This window comes from Rhynchophorus ferrugineus, unplaced genomic scaffold, assembly GCF_030347505.1.
Source record: "Rhynchophorus ferrugineus isolate W39M unplaced genomic scaffold, kcgeb_rfMv2 rfM3, whole genome shotgun sequence".
In the NCBI taxonomy this organism is placed as follows: Eukaryota; Metazoa; Arthropoda; class Insecta; order Coleoptera; family Curculionidae; genus Rhynchophorus; species Rhynchophorus ferrugineus.
Genome location: NW_027472582.1, coordinates 31,964,802 through 31,989,621, shown reverse-complemented (window position 1 = coordinate 31,989,621; position 24,820 = coordinate 31,964,802). Strand labels below are relative to the sequence as shown.

Below are 24,820 nucleotides of genomic sequence, written 5' to 3'. Positions count from 1 at the left end.
AACTTTAAGCAATAGGTCCAGTCGAGATAAAATCTTGTAATTGTCAGTAAAATAATATTTGTCTGCAAAATATGTAATAATTAAAGTCAGACAGCTGACATTTCTAATTACCATAATATATTACAGAAAGTTTGCTGTTGTTGACTTAACACTCGTACGAATTATATTAATTAACATTTAGAAGCCACCTTTCATTATTCACATTTTAAATTAGATAAATAAATTAATTCTCAATAATTCAAGTTATATTAATTTGATTCATCTCGGATTCAAATACCATACATATGAATGCTCTATAAAACAATTTTGTAATGTTATACGCTAATGAATTTGAATAATTGAATAAGTTCTATGAATATTCTCTATACATAAAATTGTCGATCAAAATTTCTATTAAATGCTGTTTTAGCTACCGTTTTATCTTTTTCATTAACATGTATTTTGAAGCCTTGAAGAAGGATTAACTGTTTTATGGAGCAAATACTCCATGGTTTGTCACAACACATTATGTGGTATTAGTTAAATGGTTGCGTGTTGGATAGCCAAACTTGCTGGTTAGATAACTTCATGTAAGTTCTCCATATTGTCATGTACTATAATCAGATTATCGTATCACAGCCCATCACAACGGCTTTTATATTTAGTTTAAATACCTTATTTACAATTGACAACAATCTTTGATAACAATTATACTACTTGTAACATAATAGAATTGATTTATTATTGCTTCGGCCACTTAGCTTGTGTATTCAAATCATTTTACATCTCGACATCAAATTATTAGACAGTTACTACAAGTCCTTTTGATCCATTCCTAATGCTTCGAAATGAAATGTTTAAGAAACCTCTGAATTTAGATTTTATGAACTAATACCTTACCATTGTCAATTTTTCAGTGCCATATTTTATCATTAACATTGATATCTTCGAAAATTATAATCATTTTTAGACGTTTACTTTAAGTATTTCTACAGTAATGTCATACTATATTTAAACCAGATACTTGAATAAAGTATTGAGTGATACATTTCGAATTTTACTGATAATTAAATGAGAATGAGAAAGAAATTAGGCGTGTCTCAAAAGTTATATTTAAACTCAAAGTAATTTTTGGGGTTTCTTGAAAATATAATTGAAGAAAGTGAATTGTGTTTTTGTTGTTACAGACCCACATATATTGTACAGTTCTGGAGGTTCTGAACAAGTGAAAACTAGCAATATCAATAAGTTAATCATTGTTGTAAGTTTTACAAAAACTAGGGTTCATTAAATGTACCAAGTCATGTTTGGTAGTTATTTTGTGGTTACGGTGACCATTATTTCTTTCTTGAATAACGGTTTATTGAAATCATTCGCATAACTTCAAGTTTATTTTAAGTTAAAAATGTGTTTACAGTTTTGTTATGGTTTATCTTTAGATCAAAATCAACGTCCTTCGTTCTGCACTAATAGCACTATAAAAATGTATTGTGTAATTTATTGTACATGTTATAGAGTAATATATGACGTTATTAATAGTTAAACTTGGCTATAATTGTCGAATCAAGTTAAATATAGTTAATAACATCATTAGATTGGATAAATTTAAACAATTTGTGTAGTTTTAACCTTAATTATGAGTTGTTAAATCGTTGATTTATTGTAAAATTAATTCGCTGTAAAGTATACGATAAAACACTGTTACTGCTGGGAAAATGAGTTACGTTAGAACTATATTTGTGTTTGTTTACTAGTAATATTACAAATTCTGATTTGCAATAATCATATCAGTCATATCAGTAATCAGACTGATATGCCGGGAAGGCCGAGTATTTTTTATATTATTGATCATTTTAATAAAAATTAGCTGAGGTCCCTCGCGTTAAAAATAAACTTACATGAAATAGCTACTTAAAAATAAGTTAAATGTTTCATACTAAAAAATTATGAATTTTCTGCAACGAAATATATTAACAATTTACAAAAAAATATATACGCTGTTCTTTTGTAACGCTATTTTTAGTGATGATATCAACTCCTTCCTCATGCTGTGGATATCTTCGGTCGTTTGAGAATTGAATACAATTTAACATCAAAATCAAAACGAGTTTATTTAATATTATCATATATTATTTTGAATGTAAGTTTATAATTTCAGTACGTTATTTAAACAAAATAATTATAATGAGTTCAATGTACTTAGTTCAAGAATGCATTGTCTTTGATTACAATGAATTTAACTATGCAGACTGAGTAACTTAAGTGGACCTTCTTACATGCTCCGACAAGCTTAACTAATTTAACTTTCTTTATATAATAAAGCAGATTTTTGAATGAGCGGAAATTCAAATAAAATAGCGTAAAAACCGAATAATACGTATTTTAATACTTTTAAATAGGCTCCTTAATATAATTTGTATATAATAAAGTTTCTAGACTAACCATATTTGTAGTAATGTATTCTATTTTATTGATTAAAAAATTCGACGACATTCTTTGGAACGATGTCAAGTTGGAGGACGTGACTAACATAATAAAAGGGTTCTATCAATTTATCTTTGAATAGCCAATAGGCAATAACAATGCCAAAACATATAAGTCAGCGTTTTGTGATCATTATTTGGCTACTTCTTTTGAAATACGAGACATGTTTATCAATGCATTGATAAAATATACATGTATATTCTTACACTGCCTCTTTAAACATATTTATGAAGATATTCTTTATTGTTGGCAATGTAGTTATATCATGATATTAATATAAATAAATGTATTCGATAATATGATGAGATAATATAATGAAATCTAATACATTAAAAACAGTTTAATATATTTTACACAAATTATATAACTACATACTGTTATGTAAATTAAAACTGATGTAATTGATAGCGAAATTTTTTAGGCGGGGACGAGTTTAATGCATAAATGTCCGGTTTAGAATGTTTTCAATGCAGTTACAGGAAGTATGGTTAATTTAAGTCCGATAGAAAATGTAGGTTGACGTTCTCTATGAATGGATATTGAGTATAATGCATTTAAACTTAGACGATTCCTTTGTCTAATGTGGTAATCGATGAACTAGATCCAGTGATTAATGGCTTTTCTGTATAAGTAATACGGCAGTAAAGTTTCTCGAAATATTTATATTGAAAATTGTGTAAATTACAGTTAGTTAAGAATACCGAGGCTGTATGATATCAACACATCATGTGAATAAGTCTGCTTTTGGACATACAGATGACAAACTTTGTGAAGGACTTACGTACGATTTATAGATGGTACTGTTATTGCAACTATTAGTTTACAAGTTACAAGGGTTTTAGTGAAATCTTTAAAATATTTCAAACAATGAACAAAAATAATTTTGCGTGTAGATTAAACATTGGGTTTGATGGCGATGATAAATGTTGAATATTGACTAATGATCAAATGTAGACTGTGCCTGTAAAAGTATTTTTGATGAAGATTGGCCCGGTTCTCTAAATAAGATTAATGTTTCAGAAATTATGTAAAAGATTTATGATACACTGATAACAATTTCAAAAGCTGTTGGCTGGCATGAAGTGCGGTTACTACTGCAAGACTACAAAGGTGTCACGGCGTTACTCATTCACATAAGTGTATCATCTTCAGAATAATTTTTAAGACTTAATTGGACTAATTTTAGTTGCTGATTCATAACTGTTGATTAAATTATTAAGAAACCAAGAATATTCAATTATTGAACGTTCTGTTTTTATTCTCTTAATTTGCTTACTACCCACATATCATCACATTCACAGGTTTTCGGAGTTTAGTCCTCTTCAGTTTGAAAACGATACATTGTCTACATAGTAGTTGAAGCCTTTTCAATTTCATGGGGATGTAACTTGGTTTCGCGCTTCTAGGGAAATCTTTAGATACCTATTATACATTTTGATGTAAGTCATTGTTGCATTAGCTGCTATTAACTAACCCCTTTCTGAAAATTTTAACCATATTGATTTTAAAATTTAATTGTAGAGTGAAATATATTTCAGTATTAGTCAGGATAGTATTTTATTGGTAAATTTTTTAGAATTATTGACTTTACGTCAATGAATTATAATAGATATAAAAGAACGCTTTAGGCAAGGCAAGGCGCCATAATTTACGTCAACTACTTTGAAAATGGCAAAACAATTAATGGGAACTATTAATCAACTGACTCATTATTCAGATAATAAAATGTTGATTAAGTTGAAAAATGAATGAAATGAAAAGTGAAATATATTTTAACAATTTTTTCCTAAAAACCCAAGCACTTATAATATTTTACGCAATTTTATAATTTTTATAAATTAAATACAAATTATAATATTATTTAATACAATATATATTTTTTTGATTCGTTAGTAGTTAAAACTCCAATTGTTCTTATCAGCTAAAATAAAGGATAAACTTCTTTTGACAGCATGTTTTGCAGTCTTGACAGTCAATCGATAAATTGGTTCCTATTGTGCAATTTAGTGCCAAGGGAAATTTATCGAAAAAGAAACTATATATTTTAGGGTATTTTGTTGAATTAATATTCTCAGTCATTTCAAAAATAGATGTCTATCTTGCAAAATATTTTATATAAAATAGTTAATTGGATATTAACTGTCTCTAATGTTGTTCTGTTATTATATTATACTTGCTGAGTGGCTATTTCGTTGCCTTTTTGACTTAACTGAAGAACGCAACAGCTGCCTTAATCTAATAGTCTTCCAGGACTAAATAAATTGGGCCTTCTGGCAATGTAGCAAATAGAGTTTCCCCTAACAAAAGTATAGAGAATAAAAGTAAAGTGAATAAAAAGTAATAGACTCGCAGATTACTGATTTTATTTTTAGCAGCATTGTGAAATTAAAATTGTTGATTAGGAATGTTGATGGAACAAATAATGTTTTAATAAATTACCCACTGAGTCGCCGATCTGAGAGAAACTTTTTTTAGAAAATAGAAATTTGACTAGAACGCCCAACAAAATGTATCCTTTATATAATGGTATTTAAATTCAGTTTATGAATATTAATCATTCTGCTTTTCATTCACGTTTAAAGGTTTAGTCTACCTTCAAATTATCAAACAATGTGATCGAGTATTCCATGTCGGAAACGAATCAGAAATGATATGGAGCTATTGTTAATGATAGTATCATCTAGATGTCAGATCGGAGACTTATTCAGGGATGTATTGGTCTTGAGTAGAAAGATCTTGTGTAACTTTGGAAACAAAGAAAAATATGAATTCACCTTTTCCTCAAAATGAATCCATTATTAAATTGTTTAATTATGTTTATTATTTTTACTTAATTTATTTATGATATAAACTTTTTCCCGTATTATGTACACAATCTGTAAAAGAAACGTTAAAACCTTTAAATTTAACTTAAAGTATATTGAACGATTTAAAATGTATGTCTCATATTGCCGAGCTTTTATAACTTTTTCAGGTTAAATGTTTTCTGATGAAACTGTGTTTTTATTGAAATAATATTTGCATACGGTTGAGATAAAGTTTATATTCATTTATATATTTTAGCGTTTGAGAGTACCGTTATATGGCATTGCTACGGTTCCGTAAACCGTATGTTTTATGCGAGAATATATGTACCTATTATCAACGATGGAGAACAGTAAATGCAGAACATGTTAGGGTATAAATAGTTTAAGTCAAATTATTCACTTGAATCTACATCAGATAACTGTAACCGAAGTAACAGCTATAGAGTATATTCAACAATGCTGATAAACTAGTAAGAGAGAATATGCAAATAAAAATAAAATAAAAATATCTTTTAAAGATAGTATTTGAAGATATATATTTTCGTCTGTAGATATTTAAAAATCATTAAATTTAACAGTTAGATTAGGTTATTTAACAATTTGTTACATAGTTACATGACATTTTGCATTTTATTAATAGATTTTGCTGATCAACATGCAAGCAAATAATTTTATGTAACAATTAACATATAAATATAAAATATATAAGTAGCATTTTAGATAAAATTAATTATTATATTTTATATTGTGATAACTATGTCATATTAACCAAAATTATAGTTGTTCTGTATACAAATTGTGTTAGTTCTTTCAGTAAATATGCTTCAGGAATATTTCACTGCCTGTTTTGGAAAATAGAAATCGATGACCCAGATCAGCCTCCCCTTTTTCCCAAAGAACTAGATACGTCAACATTCAGAAAATATTAAAACAGAACAAAAAAAAACAAAACAATTTATATCTAATGTCAATTAGTAAATAGTAGTTAAAAGACAAATGTTTGATATTTTGGTAGAAACATCCTTACAACATGCAATATATGTTTTAAATAAAATTTAATAATTAATGTAATTCAGGTACGTCATTCATTGTTCTTCTTTCTTTATTGATGTGTTGAATACAATCTTTATTGTTACTAATTACAGTGACAGCTTCCTGTATCATCGAACAATTGAAATATGTCGATTTACAACGCTTGTTTTTGAGCTATATTTTTTAAATGCCGTAAACACAAAGATATTCTTAATTTGAAATACTTAAATTGCGATAATTTAAACCATTTATATAAATTAAAACTTAATTTAATAGTATATTATTTGTATTTGTAAATTAGGTTAACTTAAAGAAGTGATATTATTTTAACGCTGGTCGGAAATACTCACCATTCTTAGGATAAGAATACCTATAATACTGCGGCGATATACATTACACCCTGACGTATGTGTTAGTGGAATTAACTAGGACGTTACAGTGTAATTTTCAGATATATTATATCATGACATTTTTGTTTGCCTTTTCAACATTTCCTTGCTAATATTAGTAACAAAATTTAGTAGTAATGCCATGATGGCATTGTTATTAAAAGTTAATTGCTAGTATGGAAATATCCGATTCTAATCCAAGTCACTATTATAGTATACTATATTACACATTATATATAGTATCTAAATGTCTATAATGCCTCAGGAAATTACCTATTAGCATAGATCTTTTGTAAATACTCTCTTTATGTAAAAAAGACTAGAAATAGGATAGAAACCTTATTTAAATATAATTTAACATAAAATATAAAATGAACCGAGCATTGTTAAAATTTGCAATACTTTAATAATAATACAGGACAATAAGAATTGTTCTCTTTAAAATTATTCTTAATAGAAATTTGGGGAAAAATTATTTTAGTTTTTTTCTAATAAATTTGACTTATCACTCACACTCAATAATCACGTATATCCAGTAATGTTTATTTAATGAAGCTGTACTATAGCGCGATTATAAGGAAATGCTTTATAGAATATTTCAGATCTAAAAGTGGTGTAATTTGTTTCCTCAGTCAAAAGTTATTCCGATTTGAAAATGGAGGTTTCAGTGTGCTCTCTTCGTAATATTTTGCTTTTTTACTTATTTAGCTGTGACCGCTTAAGCAAGCGCCATTGTCAGAATTGTTTCCTTCCTAAATTCTTTGAAACTTATTGGTCCTTGTAAAGTATCAAGGGAGTCCGACTTATTTAATCTTACGGTATTTTTAGAGAAATAACTAAATATTTACCATAAAATAGTTTTGAGTTGAATTTTGACCGGACACTGAAAGAAGCCCAACACGTTGTTTCCACATCCTGTTGAAACGAAATGAAATTGACATATTTTTGAAACGAATGATTACGGGTGATGAAAAGTGGATGAAACGTAAGTTATTAATTGAGCGTCGACGTCAAGGAAGGTTATTTTTTGATGGAATTGTATCATCATAAGCTGCTTTAAGTTAGCCATTAAATTACTTTTTCATATATATAATTATGATTTAATATTTTAACAAATCCAATTTTTTTCTATAGAAAAAACTTCTATGTAGATTTCCGCCACTTTTCTTGTAGTAAGTTGATTTATGTTTGATTTCATGTTTCAACAAGAGATATGGTTCTCTAAATATTTATCCTAACTTTTACCGGCTATAACATTGGATCTTTAGGATTATTTAAATATAATGTAGGCAAGTTATAAAAATATATTTATTAAGGTATAAAAGAGACCCTAAGTTCAACTTTTGTTTTGGTAGACATATTAAATGTTTTTACTTTTCTACTTACTTAATTTTTCTACTTAAAAGTTTTATAATTTATAGGTTACGATAGGAAAAAATCTGCAAACTTATATTGTTTTACCTTACAGTCGAAAGTTTAGTTTTGGCTCGGTTAATATTAATCTCCAGCTATAAAAGTTTGTATTAATACATCTTAATTATTATATCCAAGAATTATATTTAGAACAGACTAATAATATAATTAATTTAATATATTGACTTATAAGACGAAGTAGTATATAATTCAAAACGACATCCAAAGACATAATGGGTTAATTAAGTGGTTGTGCGTAACGGTCATGTAATGGAACCTTTCATTCAAAGGACACTTATTTTACCCCTGCCTTAGAATGGAGCTGTGTACTTGAAAGGGTCAAAATATCACACCAAATACAGCAGGTAAATATAACCATGTCATAATGTGGGTGTTGTTACTTAAGGTAAAAAGGCTTTAGGGTATTAGAATTGCTGTCAGCTAAATAAAATATATATCAATCCTTTTGGGGATAAATTTTCAGGTAGCTACTATTTGATAAACTAGCTTTATATCCTAGTATTAATTGAAAATATATTATTTTATTAAATATATCTTATTTATATTTTTAAGATGTTGGCGTTAAACTTATATAAAGGTGTTTAGAACAAGTTAAATATAGTAACTTATAAATATAAAAAATAGTAAAAATAAAATTATAACAATCTTATAAATTTAGAAATGATGCAAATGTATTTTATTAAAAAGGCACAAGGAACAAATTGACTCATTTAGATCGCAACATATTTAATCTACAATCAACAATCTTATTTTCCATTAAATTCTTACGGTTGGGAATCCAGGTTATAATATGTTTTTTATGATAGCATTTTAGTAAAAGTCTTGAATATGACTCATTAAAGCATTTTAGATGGACGGAGGACAATTTGGGATCATAAAGAAAATAGGTTAATTAATCAGCAATGATCTAAATAACTTTCAATTATAACAATAAATCTAGTGGGAAATATGGACCACTCAGCAGGAGAGGTTTATGTAACTCTTGATAATTGGACAACATACTTCAACACTTTGATTTCGAACCATCATTATCTTTAATCATCTCCAGTTAATATTTTTATATTTAATTTTTGTTTTTCATACAGGTACTACATATACAAAAATATCGGTGTTTTTTAAATCTCTAAAATATATTTATAGACCGAAATTCATGGTTTATTTACCTAGACATTGAACTTTATTGGTTCACATTTCATATAATACAAATTGCAGCGTTTAGATTTTTTGGCGCAAGGTTATTTTTTAATAAGAAAATAATTATATTTAGTCTGCTTTTTTGCATATAAGAGTTATATTATTTTGTTTATATTATGTCAATTATGAATAGATTTATGATGTGTTGAGAAGATCTATTGTTTCATGTACTGTGTAACTTTCGTATGTAATATATTTATAATTATGTCAATACCGTTTTTGAGGAGGTAATGGTCAATGTCTGAGGATATTCTGATGCTCCTAAAATGGAATAGGGCAGTGTTTGGCAGTAATATGTTAATCGTAGTGAACATCATAATTCACATAATTCCAATCATTAAGTAGGTTTTATGGTTGTTGCCCCACTTCTTTCCGAGCTTAGCACTGGCTTCCGTTATAAAGAATTTCCACGAATGTTATTTTTATGGAGCTCCTACAGTACTGTTTTTGTCAAAACAATATTATTCATCTGCTGTCACTTTTGCTGCCACCGAGTTTTATGTTGTCGGGTACAATCCTTTTTAATGTTCGCTGATTTCTGTCACTGTCAGTTAACTTTGGGTTTTGCTTTCGTGTCTTCGCCGATATTTGCATGTATTCCTGGCTATAATTTCAGTGCCTAGTGCTCACGCATTGGTGTTTATGAGAGTAATGGTTAGATGGTTTTTTTAATTTTATGTTTATATTATTCCCGGATTAGTATATATAATTAAGATAACTTAAGACATAAATAAATAATATATATATATATATATATATATATATATATATATATATATATATATATATATATATACATAATGACTTATGAGATAAAATTAGCATTAAACAATACGCGTGTAAAGTATGAATTATAGGTAAAATATTATTATTTAGTAACAATAATTTTGCGGATTGCTAAGGAACAAAAGTCTGTTTATGTTAAATAATATCAAAACACTGAGCAATATGATGTAGTTTCGGTAAGTGCGATATGAGAAGAGGACTGCTGAGTAGGGTTCTGCTACAAATAAAAATGTGTTTGAATTTATGTAATTGCCAGTGCTCAGAAAATAATATCGAAAGTGTGAAAATATGTTGTCTATTTTCTTTACAAGAGACGGCTAACACAGCTGCAACAGCAAAAATTTGAGAGGAATCGGTGAAGATTACTGTATGCTTGATTTTACCCTTTTTCGAAGTGTGAGAGATCTCACATTTCATTGATTGCTTGTTTTCACTGTTGCAAAATAAATCATACAATACACTGAAATATAATCTACAAGACTTGGAAAGTAAACTGAGCAACATATACGCGTTATATTATTTACATAGAAACAGTGGTACCAACATGCAATAAAATGTGCCTTCTGTATATTTGTATATTGTTCATATATTTTGTCTATACTCTCTATGTTACTCATACTACAATAGAGATTTTAGTGGATCACACGTTTCAAATACGTACCGGTTCAGTTCGATTAATCCATGAATCAGTTGACTCGATTTTGTTTTAAACACGTTCATAGAAAAAAGATATAGCGGACAACGAAGCATTTAAGTGTAAATAAAATAACAAATATATCCACCATTAATCAAAAAATTTAAACATTAAGAATTAATAATATATGGAATTTTCAGAATTGTCTGAAGCGGCGGTATAGGTACCTAATGTTAGTTTTTTCCTTAAAAACATTTTCCGTGGCAAAATACCTATAATTAACTATCTCAAGAAGCAATTATTGTTGTTACAAGAAAATCACGATTTGTGGTGATGAAATTCTCATTTTATGGATAACTGTAGAAAGTGCAACGTAAATTATATAAGCCTAACTGTATTTCTTAAACCATCTATATATAAACTACATTTTTAGACCAAAACCATTTTCTTTTTTGTAACTAAGTATACTACAATAATATTCTAATAAAAATGTTCGTAATATTTTCATACATAATTTATTGATACGCTTCCGTAGATAATATAATCAGTTGTTATTTTTAAACTAATATTAATGTTAAGTCCTAAAAAATGTGACAATATTGTTTTATCTAAAAAACAAATTTATTACTCATTAAGTGGTATCGCCTGTTTGTAAACAACAGTTATGTTCTTGCACAGAAATTAATGACCTTGCTCCAAAATTGTTTTGATTTAAAATATGGTAGTAAAGCATTTTAATGTTTGTTTTGAAACATAACACTTGGCTAAGGTCCGCGTCTTTGTCGTATTTATAAAACATTTAAAACATGTCTTACAAGTTAATATTACATTGATATTCATTTTTCATTTAATTAATTTGTTTAGAAAATGAAAATAAGTGTTATATAATTTAGTATTATGTCTATAAATTAGTTTCAAAAGATTCATTTAATTTGAAGCTTTTTTTGTGAAAAATCGGTATAATGCGTTTTGTTCAAAGTATTCGATAGCGACTACTTTTCCCGTCTTTCAGTCAGTAAGTTACGGATTCCATCTCGAAAGAACGACGTGTCTTTTGAGGCCGTCCACGAATCGACCAATTCTCTGGTATCTTCATAAGAAGTAAAGCGCTACTCAGATAGGTCACGACCCATAGATCGGAACAGGTAGTAATTAGAAGGAGCAAGATCTGGAGAATACAGCGGGTGGGGTACCACTTCCCACTTTAAAGTTTTCAATTATGTTTTCACTGGTTTTGGAACATGCGGCTGGGCTTGTTGTACTGAAGAATAACATGGTGGTGTTTTTTCTCGTATTTCGGCTATTTTTCTCGCAGAGCTAAATTCAAACGGATCAATTGTAGTCGATAGCGATCGTTATAGATGTGTAGGTATGTTCGTCGGGTCGGTCGGTCGGTCGGTCGAAATGTGTGGCTGCCGCTGCAATTATTTGTCAGAACACTCACTACTATTTTTGGAAGGAATTTGCACGAGAACTGAAAACACCGGTTGGAGAAATACTGTTTATTTTTAATATTAAATTATACATGTGGTGGACGGGAGAATTGACAGGATATTAGGTTAGGTAGAGGAAGTATGGTAGCGCTGTGAAAGTGGTACTATTGTAAGGGGATGGAGAAAAGAAAAGAGAGCGAGACGTCGTCGTGATGGTCTTTTATAGCCTGGAACTGCATGGTACCAATCCACCGGCGTTGCCAACCTTTGTACTTGTTGGTGAATTCGTGGTGGCCTAAAGGGTTGTAGCTGTCGCCACAAATGGTTTCATCGAGAATGTCTTCAAATTCTGATTCTTAAATTTTTTTGACTATCCAGAATGCTCTCTGTCTTCTGTGTCAAAATCGCTACTTTTCGACGGAGTCCTTTTGTTATAAACTTTACACAGCATTCGATGACTTTTTGGAAGAATTGAAGTAAAAAAAAACTTCCCGCAAGAAGGATTTACTCGATACAAATGAGGCATTTTCAATGCAGTGAAAATATATTTTGTTGAAAGTTCACTAAATGATACATACTGAAAAATGAAGTCTGTCAGTCTGTCTTCAAGATGAAGCTTGTTACAAATGTACCCGATGCTATTTAATCACAGTAACACCATATGTTTAAATCTTTTGAAATTGATTTATATGCCTAATATAAGAGATTTTTATAAATGTGAATGAACCATTATGTTGTGATACCAGAATCTAGCCCTAGATTCAATTTAAGTAATTATTTTATTAAAGGATAATATAATTTGTTTCCATCTGACATGCACTGTTCATTATTTTATTTTCGACTGTAAGGGTTCACCAAAATACATTTTACACACATGACATTTATATTAAATTCGGTACCTAAATAAGAAATTTGAACTTATTTCATATTTTAATTAAAATGTAATTTCTTGACTACTGTCTCAAAATAACGAATTTGGAACAATTTGTGGTGAACTATTTGATGAATTTCAAGAGACGAACTATGACAGTATGAATTAATGAATTAAATTTTAAAATGAAACGAAGACTATGTGAAAAAACAGAACTCGGTGCAAGCAAAATCAATTAATCTATAGACTAAATAATGTAGCTGTAGCAGCATTAACGATCATAAGAAAACTAACGATGGACATAGTATGGGCATAAGTGAACATAGGTGGAGAATTAAAAAATCATATGAAAACGGTAAAGCCGTGCTCAGTATTAATCGCGACTATTATACTAAATATATATTGATACTAAATATATACCATTATAAAACATAGTCAACAGATATAGATTATATATATATATATATATATATATAATACGATAAAAACGATTTTTGAAGTTTATTTTAATGTGTAGGACCTATATCTGTTAACTATGTTTTATAATGGTACAACTAATACTGAAAAACTACCAAAACAATTCAAACGACCATTGCTGGTTATAATTTATAATATTTTAGAAAGAATTATATTGAAACGTATATATAAAATAAGTGACTCTAGTGGGAACATTGAGGATGGAGGGAACAGGTGTTAGTACTCATAACTCTGATAGATTCAGTGTTGCAAAAGAAACGTTAAAGCAGAAAAGTGTGTACTTAGTTACAAAGTGCATTGGTTACTAGAAAGCATCACGTCAGATGAGAAGCAAATAATTCATAATCTTATCATTCATGTTTTAGGGGTAAATTAAAAATCAAATTACTAAATAATACCTGCGGGAGCAGTACTAGTAAAGTAAAATAACAGGAGTAGCAGTACTAGTAAAGATCATGATTTTATTGTTGTGGACAGGGACAGTGATCAACTGCAGATATAAAAAATGAAGTTAAAATTAGTCAGCTTTCTAAACGACAAAAGCAAAATGCTTACCATCCTTCAAAGCTATTCAAATATAAAGCATGTGTTCATATACATATCACAAGTTTGTGCTCATCAGGACTTGCAGAAATTCTGTTTTGTAGCAGGTTGTATTAATGCTCTAACGATAGGCTGTTTTCTGGTGAAAATCTCTGGAACTTTCTTTTATAAAGTGTCTTTTGAATTTTAAATAAAAATAGTTACAGTACTGTATTTTGTATCTTAAATACATCTTTTAACAGTACTTTTTATTTCATATTTTAATTACATGCACAAGTATTTTGTAATTCATATTTTAATTAAAGAAAAGCATGTATTATTCCCAGCTCTGAGAGACTAACTAACTAATTACTAAGTAAGGACCGGACTACAGTTCTCTAGATGACGACTAGTAACTATATCTTAATACAAAATGTACATGTTCCATACTGTTTGACACTAAATGTTTTTATTTTTTAATTAACTGTAATTCGTTCAAAATGAATAGCAGACCGCGGATTTAAACAATTCATATAAAATTATTCACGAATCATATACCACTATGGACGGACGTACGTTATACTATATTTGCGTATATTACGGGCTATGAACGAAAAAAAGTGGGGTATTTATTGCAAATTTCTTTTAAAAGTCAGAATTATATTTTACAATTACAATTATATATACAATATTTTCCTATACAGAATTAGTTACTTTTTTATCGAAAGTTAATATAATCATTTATATAACTGATTAATTGCATAACTACCCTATTACTTTTTATTTAGCTCCATTGAATTTCTGGCTGTACCTTAGTATAAAAAATACTTCGGCCATATCGTTTTGAGTCGACTTAGTAGATTAAAATCGAATCAAAAATGTTCCATAAAAGCCATTCCAGAAATCTCATTCAACAAATGTTTGGACGACCGGGAAAAATGTTGACAAAAATGGAATTTTGAAACGAATGAAATAAATGTACTAAAATGAATATGACTAATAGTGAGTATTATATATACCGTGCAATCAATATTATATAACTTTTCTGATAAAAATAAGCCTTATTCATGTAATGAACTGGAGAGTACAATATATTTTAACACTTCTAAAGGGTAATAAATTATTGCGCAAGCACGATTCTAAATTTGATTTAGAGCGATCGATGGGGGTTTACAGCGAACTTAAATAAAGTTTTTACGTTAAGCCTTAAATCTCGTACTGAAAATATCAGGTATATTTAGGTTTCAAACAACAATCTTGCCAAGCAACTGGGAATCCTGTTGGTTTCTTAGGCTTTTCGTTTTTTCTTTATATATATTCTCCGTTAATTCCATCTGTTAAGTCATGTTTTTATCGATTTTTGTTTATGCTGAAACACAGTTGTTCAGTTCATGAGTTTTATTTGCATCGCCATCTAATAATTATCTCCGTATCTTCTACCTTTAATATTTTTGGTTTAAACTTTATATTTCAGACTTACAATTGAAGTTATTATCACATAGATGCATTAGGACCAACTGAATGGTAATTTATAAACTTATTAGATATTAAGGCAGCCGGGAGTGTTTTTTTGAGAAAAGAAAAAAAATCAGTTAGAAAAAACTTTTCAAGTTGCAAAATTTAACAAATGTGGCAGGTTTCATGCTCTACTAAAGTGACTTTCTATTGTTTTGTCTTAGCCATTAAACGTAAGTATAAAAGTCTATAAATAAACCCCCTAATATGTATAAATAAATATTTTTAATATTTGTAATTAAGGTATATGAAAAAAGTTGATCTTTACCTACTCTCTTTGTGGCTATAAGTATGTGATAATAAATGGAGCTCCAGAAAAGCAACGCGGTGTTTAAATATCATCTCTCATTTAGTTTTTTTGCAGTGCTCCATGTTGGCGATTTATCTCAAGTGTATTATGTTTTAGCTATGTATAAAAATATCATCAAAAAATGTGTCTTAAGTGTTGTTCTATTAAAAATGGAATTTAATTTGTCGAGTCTCTAAAAGTGAAAATCACCAAAAACACACAGTTGCTATAGGCTATTAAAAATGATCAAAATCTGGTTCTGGTTTTTTTTTATTATTACAGTGTAAGGGCTAAGGGAGAAAATTCGTCAAAAAAGGTTTTTGAAAATAACACTGTTAGGTTTTATATCATAACACTATCATATCAAACAAGTGTATGGCAAAGAAATTGAGAAAAACTATCGAACAACCATCGTATTCAGATGATATCGTTCAATTTCATTCTCGTTCTAAAACACAAATTACCATTTCAAGAGACGTTATAATATATAAAAGAGATTTGAACTGTGAAAACTACGGACTTTTCTGGAAAGTGCCTTTAAAATGTTTGCTGTTTTGTTGAATGTTAAAAATATTTAATTTTTATATTCTGTTGTATATTCACTTGGATGAAAACAATAATGCTTGCGAGGGCTAAGGATCTTGCTTTGAGTAACTAATTTTTTGGTTTACTTAAAAATATATCAACTTAGGTTAGACATAATTAAAATCGAGAAAAATTACTAGATATCAATGAAAATGAGACACAGTAAATTAAATGAAATAGATTATTTGAACGTATATTAACAATAACAACATATATTAATCATATATTATATGCCTACATAAATTTTGATCAGATATATCTGTAATATATAAACAACTAAGAACCTAACCTAACTGTTAAATTTAATGTTTTTAGCGTTTATCTACACAAAATAAGTTTATTACTTAATATTATTTGTTTATCGTGTCTAAAAAATGCTCAAAATAACATTTTTGGGATTGATTACTTTTGTTGATTGATTTGTTTGTTTTGATGTTTGAAAAATCTGGCGCCTAAACCCGTCAGACACTTTAAGAAACCCATGGTGATGCTGCTTCATCATATCCCAGTTGTCGATTTGGTTTCAATGATTTAAAGTTGGTGATTTTGATATCAATGACAAAGAACAGGCTGGATATTCGAAAAAAGTGATATATATTGGTCGAAAGTTTAGATTATTACTACTACTTTTATTGAGTTATGGGTTAGTCAATTCGAGTCATCCACATCGACACCGAAGCGGAATGTTCATGACGATTAAGGTTTGCTGTACACATATTGGTATGAGAAAAGTGTAGTTTATTACAAACTGGTAAAGCCGAATAAAACTCTGACTGAACGCCTTCCGATGTCAGTTGAACAACGTATTTTTTAAGCAAAACGCCAATATGAATAACACAAGCAAAGTCATACTTTTGTATGACAACATTCGACCACATGTTACAAGAGTTGATAAGAAGGATATACTCTATGGGAGGTTCGTATATCCAGCAAAAATGGATCGATGATAGAATAGCTACCAAACCAATATCGTTCTTTCGACATTGTGTCGCCATGCTGCCAGAAATAGAGCAAAGGGTTGTAGAAATTGGTGGAAAATATTTTGATTGGTATATATTATGCCAATTTTGTCATTAAATGCCCTTTTAACTTGAAGAAAGGATCAGAATACATGCACCCAATATAATTTTATGTAAAGGTAAAAAATAAAAATCGGCAGGTTCCCTTTGTGGGTTAAATTTGACATCAAAGGAGGCTTGTTAGACAAAATATTATCTTACAATATATTTTAAAATTTCATTCACGTTGAACGAGATTACGTCCCCGATTTACGTTCACCAGTGTCTATATGCAAGTAACCTTATTTGAAAAGGAAACTCAAATTGTCGTAACAGGTTGGGTTTAAAAGTCACCAGCCCTTGAAGCAGGTAGAAATACCGTCTGTGAATGTGATGATATAAAGGAAGTCAGGTGCGTTAAGGGTTCTTTGTTTGCGGAATGTGTCGGTGGGGTTCCACCTGGACGGCTAATTCATAAACGATACTTCGACAAACAAAGACGTTGTTGTTTTGAAACTTTTCGTACTTTTGGTGTTTATTCTGTGTTGTCGATGGGTTTCCCTATTAATTTGCCACACGCCCGAGGTCAGTGGGAGGTCTAGTAAAGCTACCGGTCAGTGATGAATTCTCAAAAAGATTTATGACGGTTAGAATGCTCATTGATATTTACTTTTACAGTTGCAATTTCACAAAATTTTATGGCTTCTAATATTTAGACTTATACATTAATATAAGATATTATTTTTGTAGTGACAATCGATTATTGTTCTAGGTTCAAGATCGTTTAGAAGATCGACCACCAACACTTTCATCACCGGAGGTTTTAAACAGTGAAGAATTATCGAAGGATATTTTCGTTAGATGTAATAGATCTTGGAATAGGGAAGCTAGAGAATTATCTGACATATTAAATAAACCACACTTTAGGTGAGTTAAATTAAAATATTAATTTAGTAATTACATTTTCACAGGTTCGACTTATAAAGAAATGATAAGGGACGCGGTTTCGAGGGTCAAAAATATGTTTTATTCAATTTAAACATTCTAAATTTATGAAGTACTTGTTTGCATTGTTATAATTTTTTATTTTTCTGCTGTTTGATACTTGTCGTTGCTGCTTTTTTCAACAATATGTCGTTAAAATATGTTCAATTGTCATCGGTAGAAATCTGCAGTAACAATTTCATTCGGTTTTAGTAGCTCGTAATATACCTTGCTGATCCTAGCATATGCCCAGAAGGACTAACCATGAATATTCCGCTTCGACTTCAATGTGGATGGCTCTGTTGAACCAATCCATGCCTTTTTTGTGTTTGGGATACGCCATGGAAAACTCTTCCTTTTTGCCTTGAATCTGCTGTATTGGATCAATTCGAAATGGTATTTTCAGTCAATTCATGTGTTAATATATTTATTTTATGCGATATCTTCCATCTTATGTAAATGTCTGAATATAGTAAATTCATTAACTGCTAAGTTGTCTGAAAATTCTTCTTCAGGTAGTTTTTGTCAATGTCATAATGCAGTAATTTACATTATATTTAAATCGTCAAAACCAGAACAGATAATTGGGATATGACGAAGCAGCATCACCTTAAGTTTCTAAAAGTGTTTCATTGAGTTCGGTAGCAAATTTATTCAAATCAAACAATAGAAGTAAACAATGTCGAAATGAAATTTTGGGCGTTGAATGCTTACCGTCAATATACATTGAGTAACTGAATAATACTAAACGGAAAACTGTTATTTTATGCAGAGAAATGTCTCAATAACATCATTAATCAATAAATATATTTTTAATAAATAATATTTATTCCAGTTATATTTTTATCGAAATGCACTTTTATAATTGTTATTATTTCTTCGTTGGATGAATATAATTTTCTGTATATGCATTTTTTGAGGCATGACGGAAGTCAGAAAGTAGAGAGTATTGTATTGCCTTTTCTCCTTTGAAAACTAGGTATTTTCTCTAAAAGTTTTACATCTAGGTAGTTTAAATAATTGAAATAAAAATCCTGCTTGGCTGTTTTCAATTTTAATCAATCCCTTCTTTCTGATATCTGAACTAGGTTCTGAAACGAAGTACTAGATACGCACAACTCCTTAGTCTCTTGTTTTCATTAAGAATCATGGTAGTAGTGTAGACTTAAGCTAAATTATTGTTCACGTTGTTAATAGGATGTTTGTCGGTTAATCAAATAAAAAAACACGAACTTACTGACCACGACAAAACCTACTAAACAATTTTTTAAATAAATGTTTTATAATAACAAATATATATAATTATATCTATTTTACAATACATGTGTATATATATGTATATATTTAACGTGTTACATTTAATAAAACTATAATGTTATATACTATTTCAGGCCGAACTGAGTATTTTATACGCATTTTAACTTGAATATTTTTATATGATCTGAAAGAGTTTCCTTTTTTTATATAAAAATAAACTAATTTAATTTACCTTCATAATTTCTTTAGAAACCATAGCGAATTTGTTTACTTTTTAGATGAAACCATTTGACCATGGATTTTGTACACCATTCATTTATTGGAATTTATTAAATGTATTTCAATGAATGTTATCCTTACCACTTAAGTAAAATATTTAAAGTTTAATTTATACATTTGGCCAAATATCTTTTTTTTAATTTTATGAATACTATTTCATCTCGAAAAATTATTTTCTTTATGTTATAATAACTATTTTCTTAAACTCAAATTAATTTTATCTTATGGTTCTTCATTACCTCTGCTATAGTTAGTATCATTCGAAGTAATTCAATTTTCGACTGATTTTCATTTGATGTAAAAGTTGATTGTTGATTTAAATTGTATTATATATGTTATGTTTCCTATAATGCAGCTGCGGCTGTATCTAATATGAGGCTATATGTTTTAAAAACGTATTAAATATGTTACATAACTGTACAACATATGTACAATACTTTGTTCATTTGAGAATGTTCATTTTTATTTTAAATGTTCATATAAATGATAATGCCTTTTGCATGAGATGATCAAAATCTATCCGATCACAATTTGATATAAAAATTATTTATTTAATACAAATATTTGTATCTCACCAAATATACCGCGTGAGCTTGCAGCTTGCTCGTTGATATGCCGCTTTGTAACTGATATCATTTTATATATTTGGGGGTTGTTGTAATAAATTTATTTTTTGCCATGGATTATAATATAACGTAAAATGTCTTACTTTTTCAAATATAACCCCATTTTCTCGTTCTCTGTTTATCATTTCAAAGACCCTCGGCCTACTGTTCAACAGTTCTTTAAATTCTTTAATTAGCTAAACTAAGATGATTTTTGGAGGTCTGATGTTTTTTCATATTTTAAAATTTAAAACAGTGAAATAAAGCTCTCTACAAACATACACCATTCGCGGATAAATCTGACCTCTGGTAATATATGCGTTATTATTATTATTTAGCCTTTAACCAAATAAAATTAGCAGTTGTTTTGCGTAGAGTTGACTACTGAATCAGGGGCTGCTGGTAAACAATGGGCTGGTGTGTTATCTATAAAATATTTTGTAAAATACTGTTAATTTAATATTAATTGTCATTAAGTTGTTTTTTTTCATTCAGCTTTTTTTGAGCCAGTATAGCTAAACCGGCTGAACTAATCATTATTTTGTAGTTCATATTTGACAGATGAACCTTCTCAACGTACACTCTGCGTTAACAGTCACTAGTTACGTCAGTATTTGTACATTGAAATTAAGAGGGCTTGTTAGGTGTTTGCATGCATTTTGAAGAGCTATATGTATTGTCGAAAAATCAAAGCATTAGTGTTAAAGTGCCTAACGCAAATGTTGAATTCGATAGTTTTGACTGTTCTTTAACCGTTTTACCATTAGAATTATAATAAATTACATATAAATTATTCACAGTTTATGAACGCGTGGAACGAAGAAATTTTCAACATCCATTAGTTTTGTTGTTTGATTTTAAGATATTTCTTGTCGGTTTTTGTTTCAATGGTATAAAAGTGGCGATGTTGAAGCCAAGTGCAAAGAACTAGCTAGAGGACTAAAAAGGTCGAACACAATGAATTACAAGGCTTATTGGAGTAAACACCAGTTCAAGTGCTCAAAGAACTTTGATTCAGCTTAGCAGGTGATGAATAACACTTGGCATCATCTACATCGTCATCGCTTAGCAATCCAATAATGTTTCTAAGTAATTGTAATATAGAAGTATTTTTCACCGGTTTTGCAACAGGTAGTCGAGCACTGTCAGACTCAAAAAAAACATTGTTGGGTCCTTGCTCGTGTTCCGACCATTTTTCACGCAGACTTTTGGCTCAAACGCATAAACTGTAGTAGAAAGTAATTCCCATTGATGGTTTCATTAAGTTTTAGCAGCTCATAGTATACTACTAGTAAAATATAGCTGAGCAATAGCTTGGAGACATGCATATTCGATTTTGCCGTTGATGTTGATGCATGATCAGGTTGTCCTCATGTTTTTTCGCTTTGGATAATTCCGTAGTAGATTCATTTTCATCAGATAGTAATAATACGATACAAAAAACTGGTTTTGCCGTTGAAGCAACATTTCACACATTACACGATTTACATTGATTACCATCGGATAATGGCTTTAAATCCTTGTCTTCACATTTTTTTGGCTGCCCAGAATACTCTTTATTTTAGGTGTCAAAATCACCACTTTTGAAACGTCTATACTAGTATCACATGTCCAAATCGATGAAGCATGATTACCATAAGCTTCTCCGAACATTCGGTGACCTTCAACCGTTTTTTTATTTCAATTTGACGTAAAAAGTAAAACTTCCCGCAAATATGATTTACTGGGTACAAATTCAGATATTTTCATTGAACTAAAATTTTTTTGGTTCACACTTCGACGAAATGGCACATGCCAAAAAGCCAAGATTTTGTGTGAGGTGAAAAAAATTTATAAAAATACATGACAACACGTAATCATGTATCTTTCAGCATTTAAGTAATGACGTTTACTTGACCATATATGTATGAATTTATTGTTTAATGCAATTATTTGTTAGATAAATACTTGGACTTTTTATTATTCAATAAATCACTTAATTTACTATATAATCAAGAATTACCGGAAACTTTTAATAACAGTTGTAATTATTGTTGTACTATTTAGCCTTAGTGTATTGATTATATTATATATCACTCTATTATCGTACTTGTTGTTATTGTTGATTGTTGATTAATATATCATCTGCGCAAACTTTATTTAGCTAGACTTTTATTTTTTTCTCATATAATATAATTTGTCTTTATAAAATTTAGTGATGATCTATATGTCAGTTAATAAAATATAGTGGAAATATTTTCTATAACCCAGAGATTAGGGACGGTTTGGCTAGTGATTTATAAGTCTATAAATTGTTTCAGGGCGCTCTTGGAGACGCACGATAAAGTGGCCGACATCATACAGAACCCTAAACCTTATAAAAAGACTGAACCCCTGAAGTTATTCCCAAACGGAATGACGAACGACGCCATTAGGATGGTTGGCGTCAGGAAAAAGGCAGGCGAGCCTTTAGGATTAACCGTAAGCTAATTTTTGTTTCTAATGTTTTTTCAAATAATAATATTCATGGTATTTAAATATTAGTATATTTAACAATGAAACTTTATTAAAAAAGCTTTGGTGTAAAGAAAATCTTCATGTCTATGTTGTGTATCTATCACGGTAGTGGTTGCAAAATATCTCCTTACTACAACTGTTACCTCTTCGTTTGACGAAAATTCTTTTCTACGTGTACAAAAAAATTTTTGTGGAGAAAGCTGAATCTAAGTACTGATAAGCTGAGAGTACTTTATTTCACTAAGTTGAGGGATGGCGATTGAGTTATGTGAGCTTGAGAAAAATGATCTGAGTTTATTATTTTACTACTCTCACTTTTAGGTCAAAAAATTGATTCGTACTACCTTTGAGTTCGAAGTTGCAGATTTAGACTTAAGAAAATACTTCTGGGTCTTTTATTTTGATCATTTATTTGATTATCATTCAAAGCGATGAATCGATAACCAAAATCTTTTTAGTCATTTTTGAGAATGAACGAAGAACTTAAAAGATGATTGAGAATCGGTAGAATCGCTGATACGACTTTCTTAAATGAATACGGATATATAGATACTTATATATAGAATTTATAAGAGCAGATTCACTTAACACTATTTTTATTTTATTTTTAAAAAATTAATTAACGGATCGATTGATGACATTTTCGTTATGTTCTTATGGAAGATGACATAAAATGGCTTTAAATTTACGCTACATTTACTACAGATTATGATCTGATAATTTTTGCTCAAGAGGAGTTTTCAAGGTTAGCCAAACGGGACTTGAGAAAGTTTTGATATCTTATAACTTTCTCTCATTCCTTTTAAATAATACTTATGGAAATAATTTGTCTTTATTATGAATATTACCATATTTTGTACGGTATTTTTAAATTCTGGACGCCCTATAGCAGATATAGACATTATTTTGTTCAATTCTTACATTTTTTCTTGATAGTTTTTCGACATTTACGACAATTGATGTTAGCCTGTATTGTTTGGTTTATCTGGTCTAGTTTGTTTTAGCTAGGTCAGGTTGACATTATATGTTTCCTTTAATTATTTTAGCTGTTACATAATTTTTTTTTGGTTTATATTGTGCGGTAATTATTTCCTAAATTCTGTCAATAATATTATACTACATATACGGCTCTACATTATCGTTAAGAAAGATCTCTTTATGTTTATATTATAATTGAAAGGTATTTTGTTATCATAAAATATAAATAATTTATATACCTTTCTTATGAATATCGTAATTTTATTTATATTTAAGTATTTTTTAATTATACGCCAAAGCAGACATCGAAATTTTAGACATTTTTTAATTTTGTTGTTCTATTATAACTAGCGGTTGCTTAGACTAACTTACATTTTGTGTCTACAGTCTACAAAAACTAGGTACGTGTACTTATCTAGGAATACACATTGGCCCTTAGCATCTAATAAAATAAAAAACACTCTTCAGTGTTTTTACCATTTAATGCACTTCACCACACAATTAAACAAGAACACAGAATTTGGTTCTCTTAAGTCTGCGTCTTAGTTCAGTGTTGTTCAAGACTTCGGCTACTTTCGGTGTTTACATGGGAGTGTTACTTATGTTAGAGGTTACATGGGAGTCTTTCCTCATGTCTTGTTGCGAATATCTTAATTTTCTCCTGTGAGTTGGGATTCGAATGTCTCGGTATAAGTATTTATTCCTATGGTATCTGGCTGCACCCACAATACTTCTCGGGATTTTATTCTGAAATATTTTATTATGTTGTTATCACTTCTCGCAAAACATACC

The 24,820-nt window shown here is 29.3% G+C and overlaps 1 protein-coding gene across 3 annotated transcripts in view; it reads left to right on the top strand.

Moving 5' to 3' along the window:
* The window catches only part of vari (MAGUK p55 subfamily member vari), a 109,931-nt gene that overhangs the window by 66,353 nt on the left and 18,758 nt on the right, over positions 1–24,820 (top strand). For all 3 annotated transcript variants that reach the window (XM_076399853.1, XM_076399854.1, XM_076399852.1), the window contains 2 exons: positions 18,202–18,356; positions 22,855–23,014. In XM_076399853.1, coding sequence (XP_076255968.1) covers positions 18,202–18,356; positions 22,855–23,014 — 315 coding nt within the window. The remainder of the gene's footprint in view (positions 1–18,201; positions 18,357–22,854; positions 23,015–24,820) is intronic.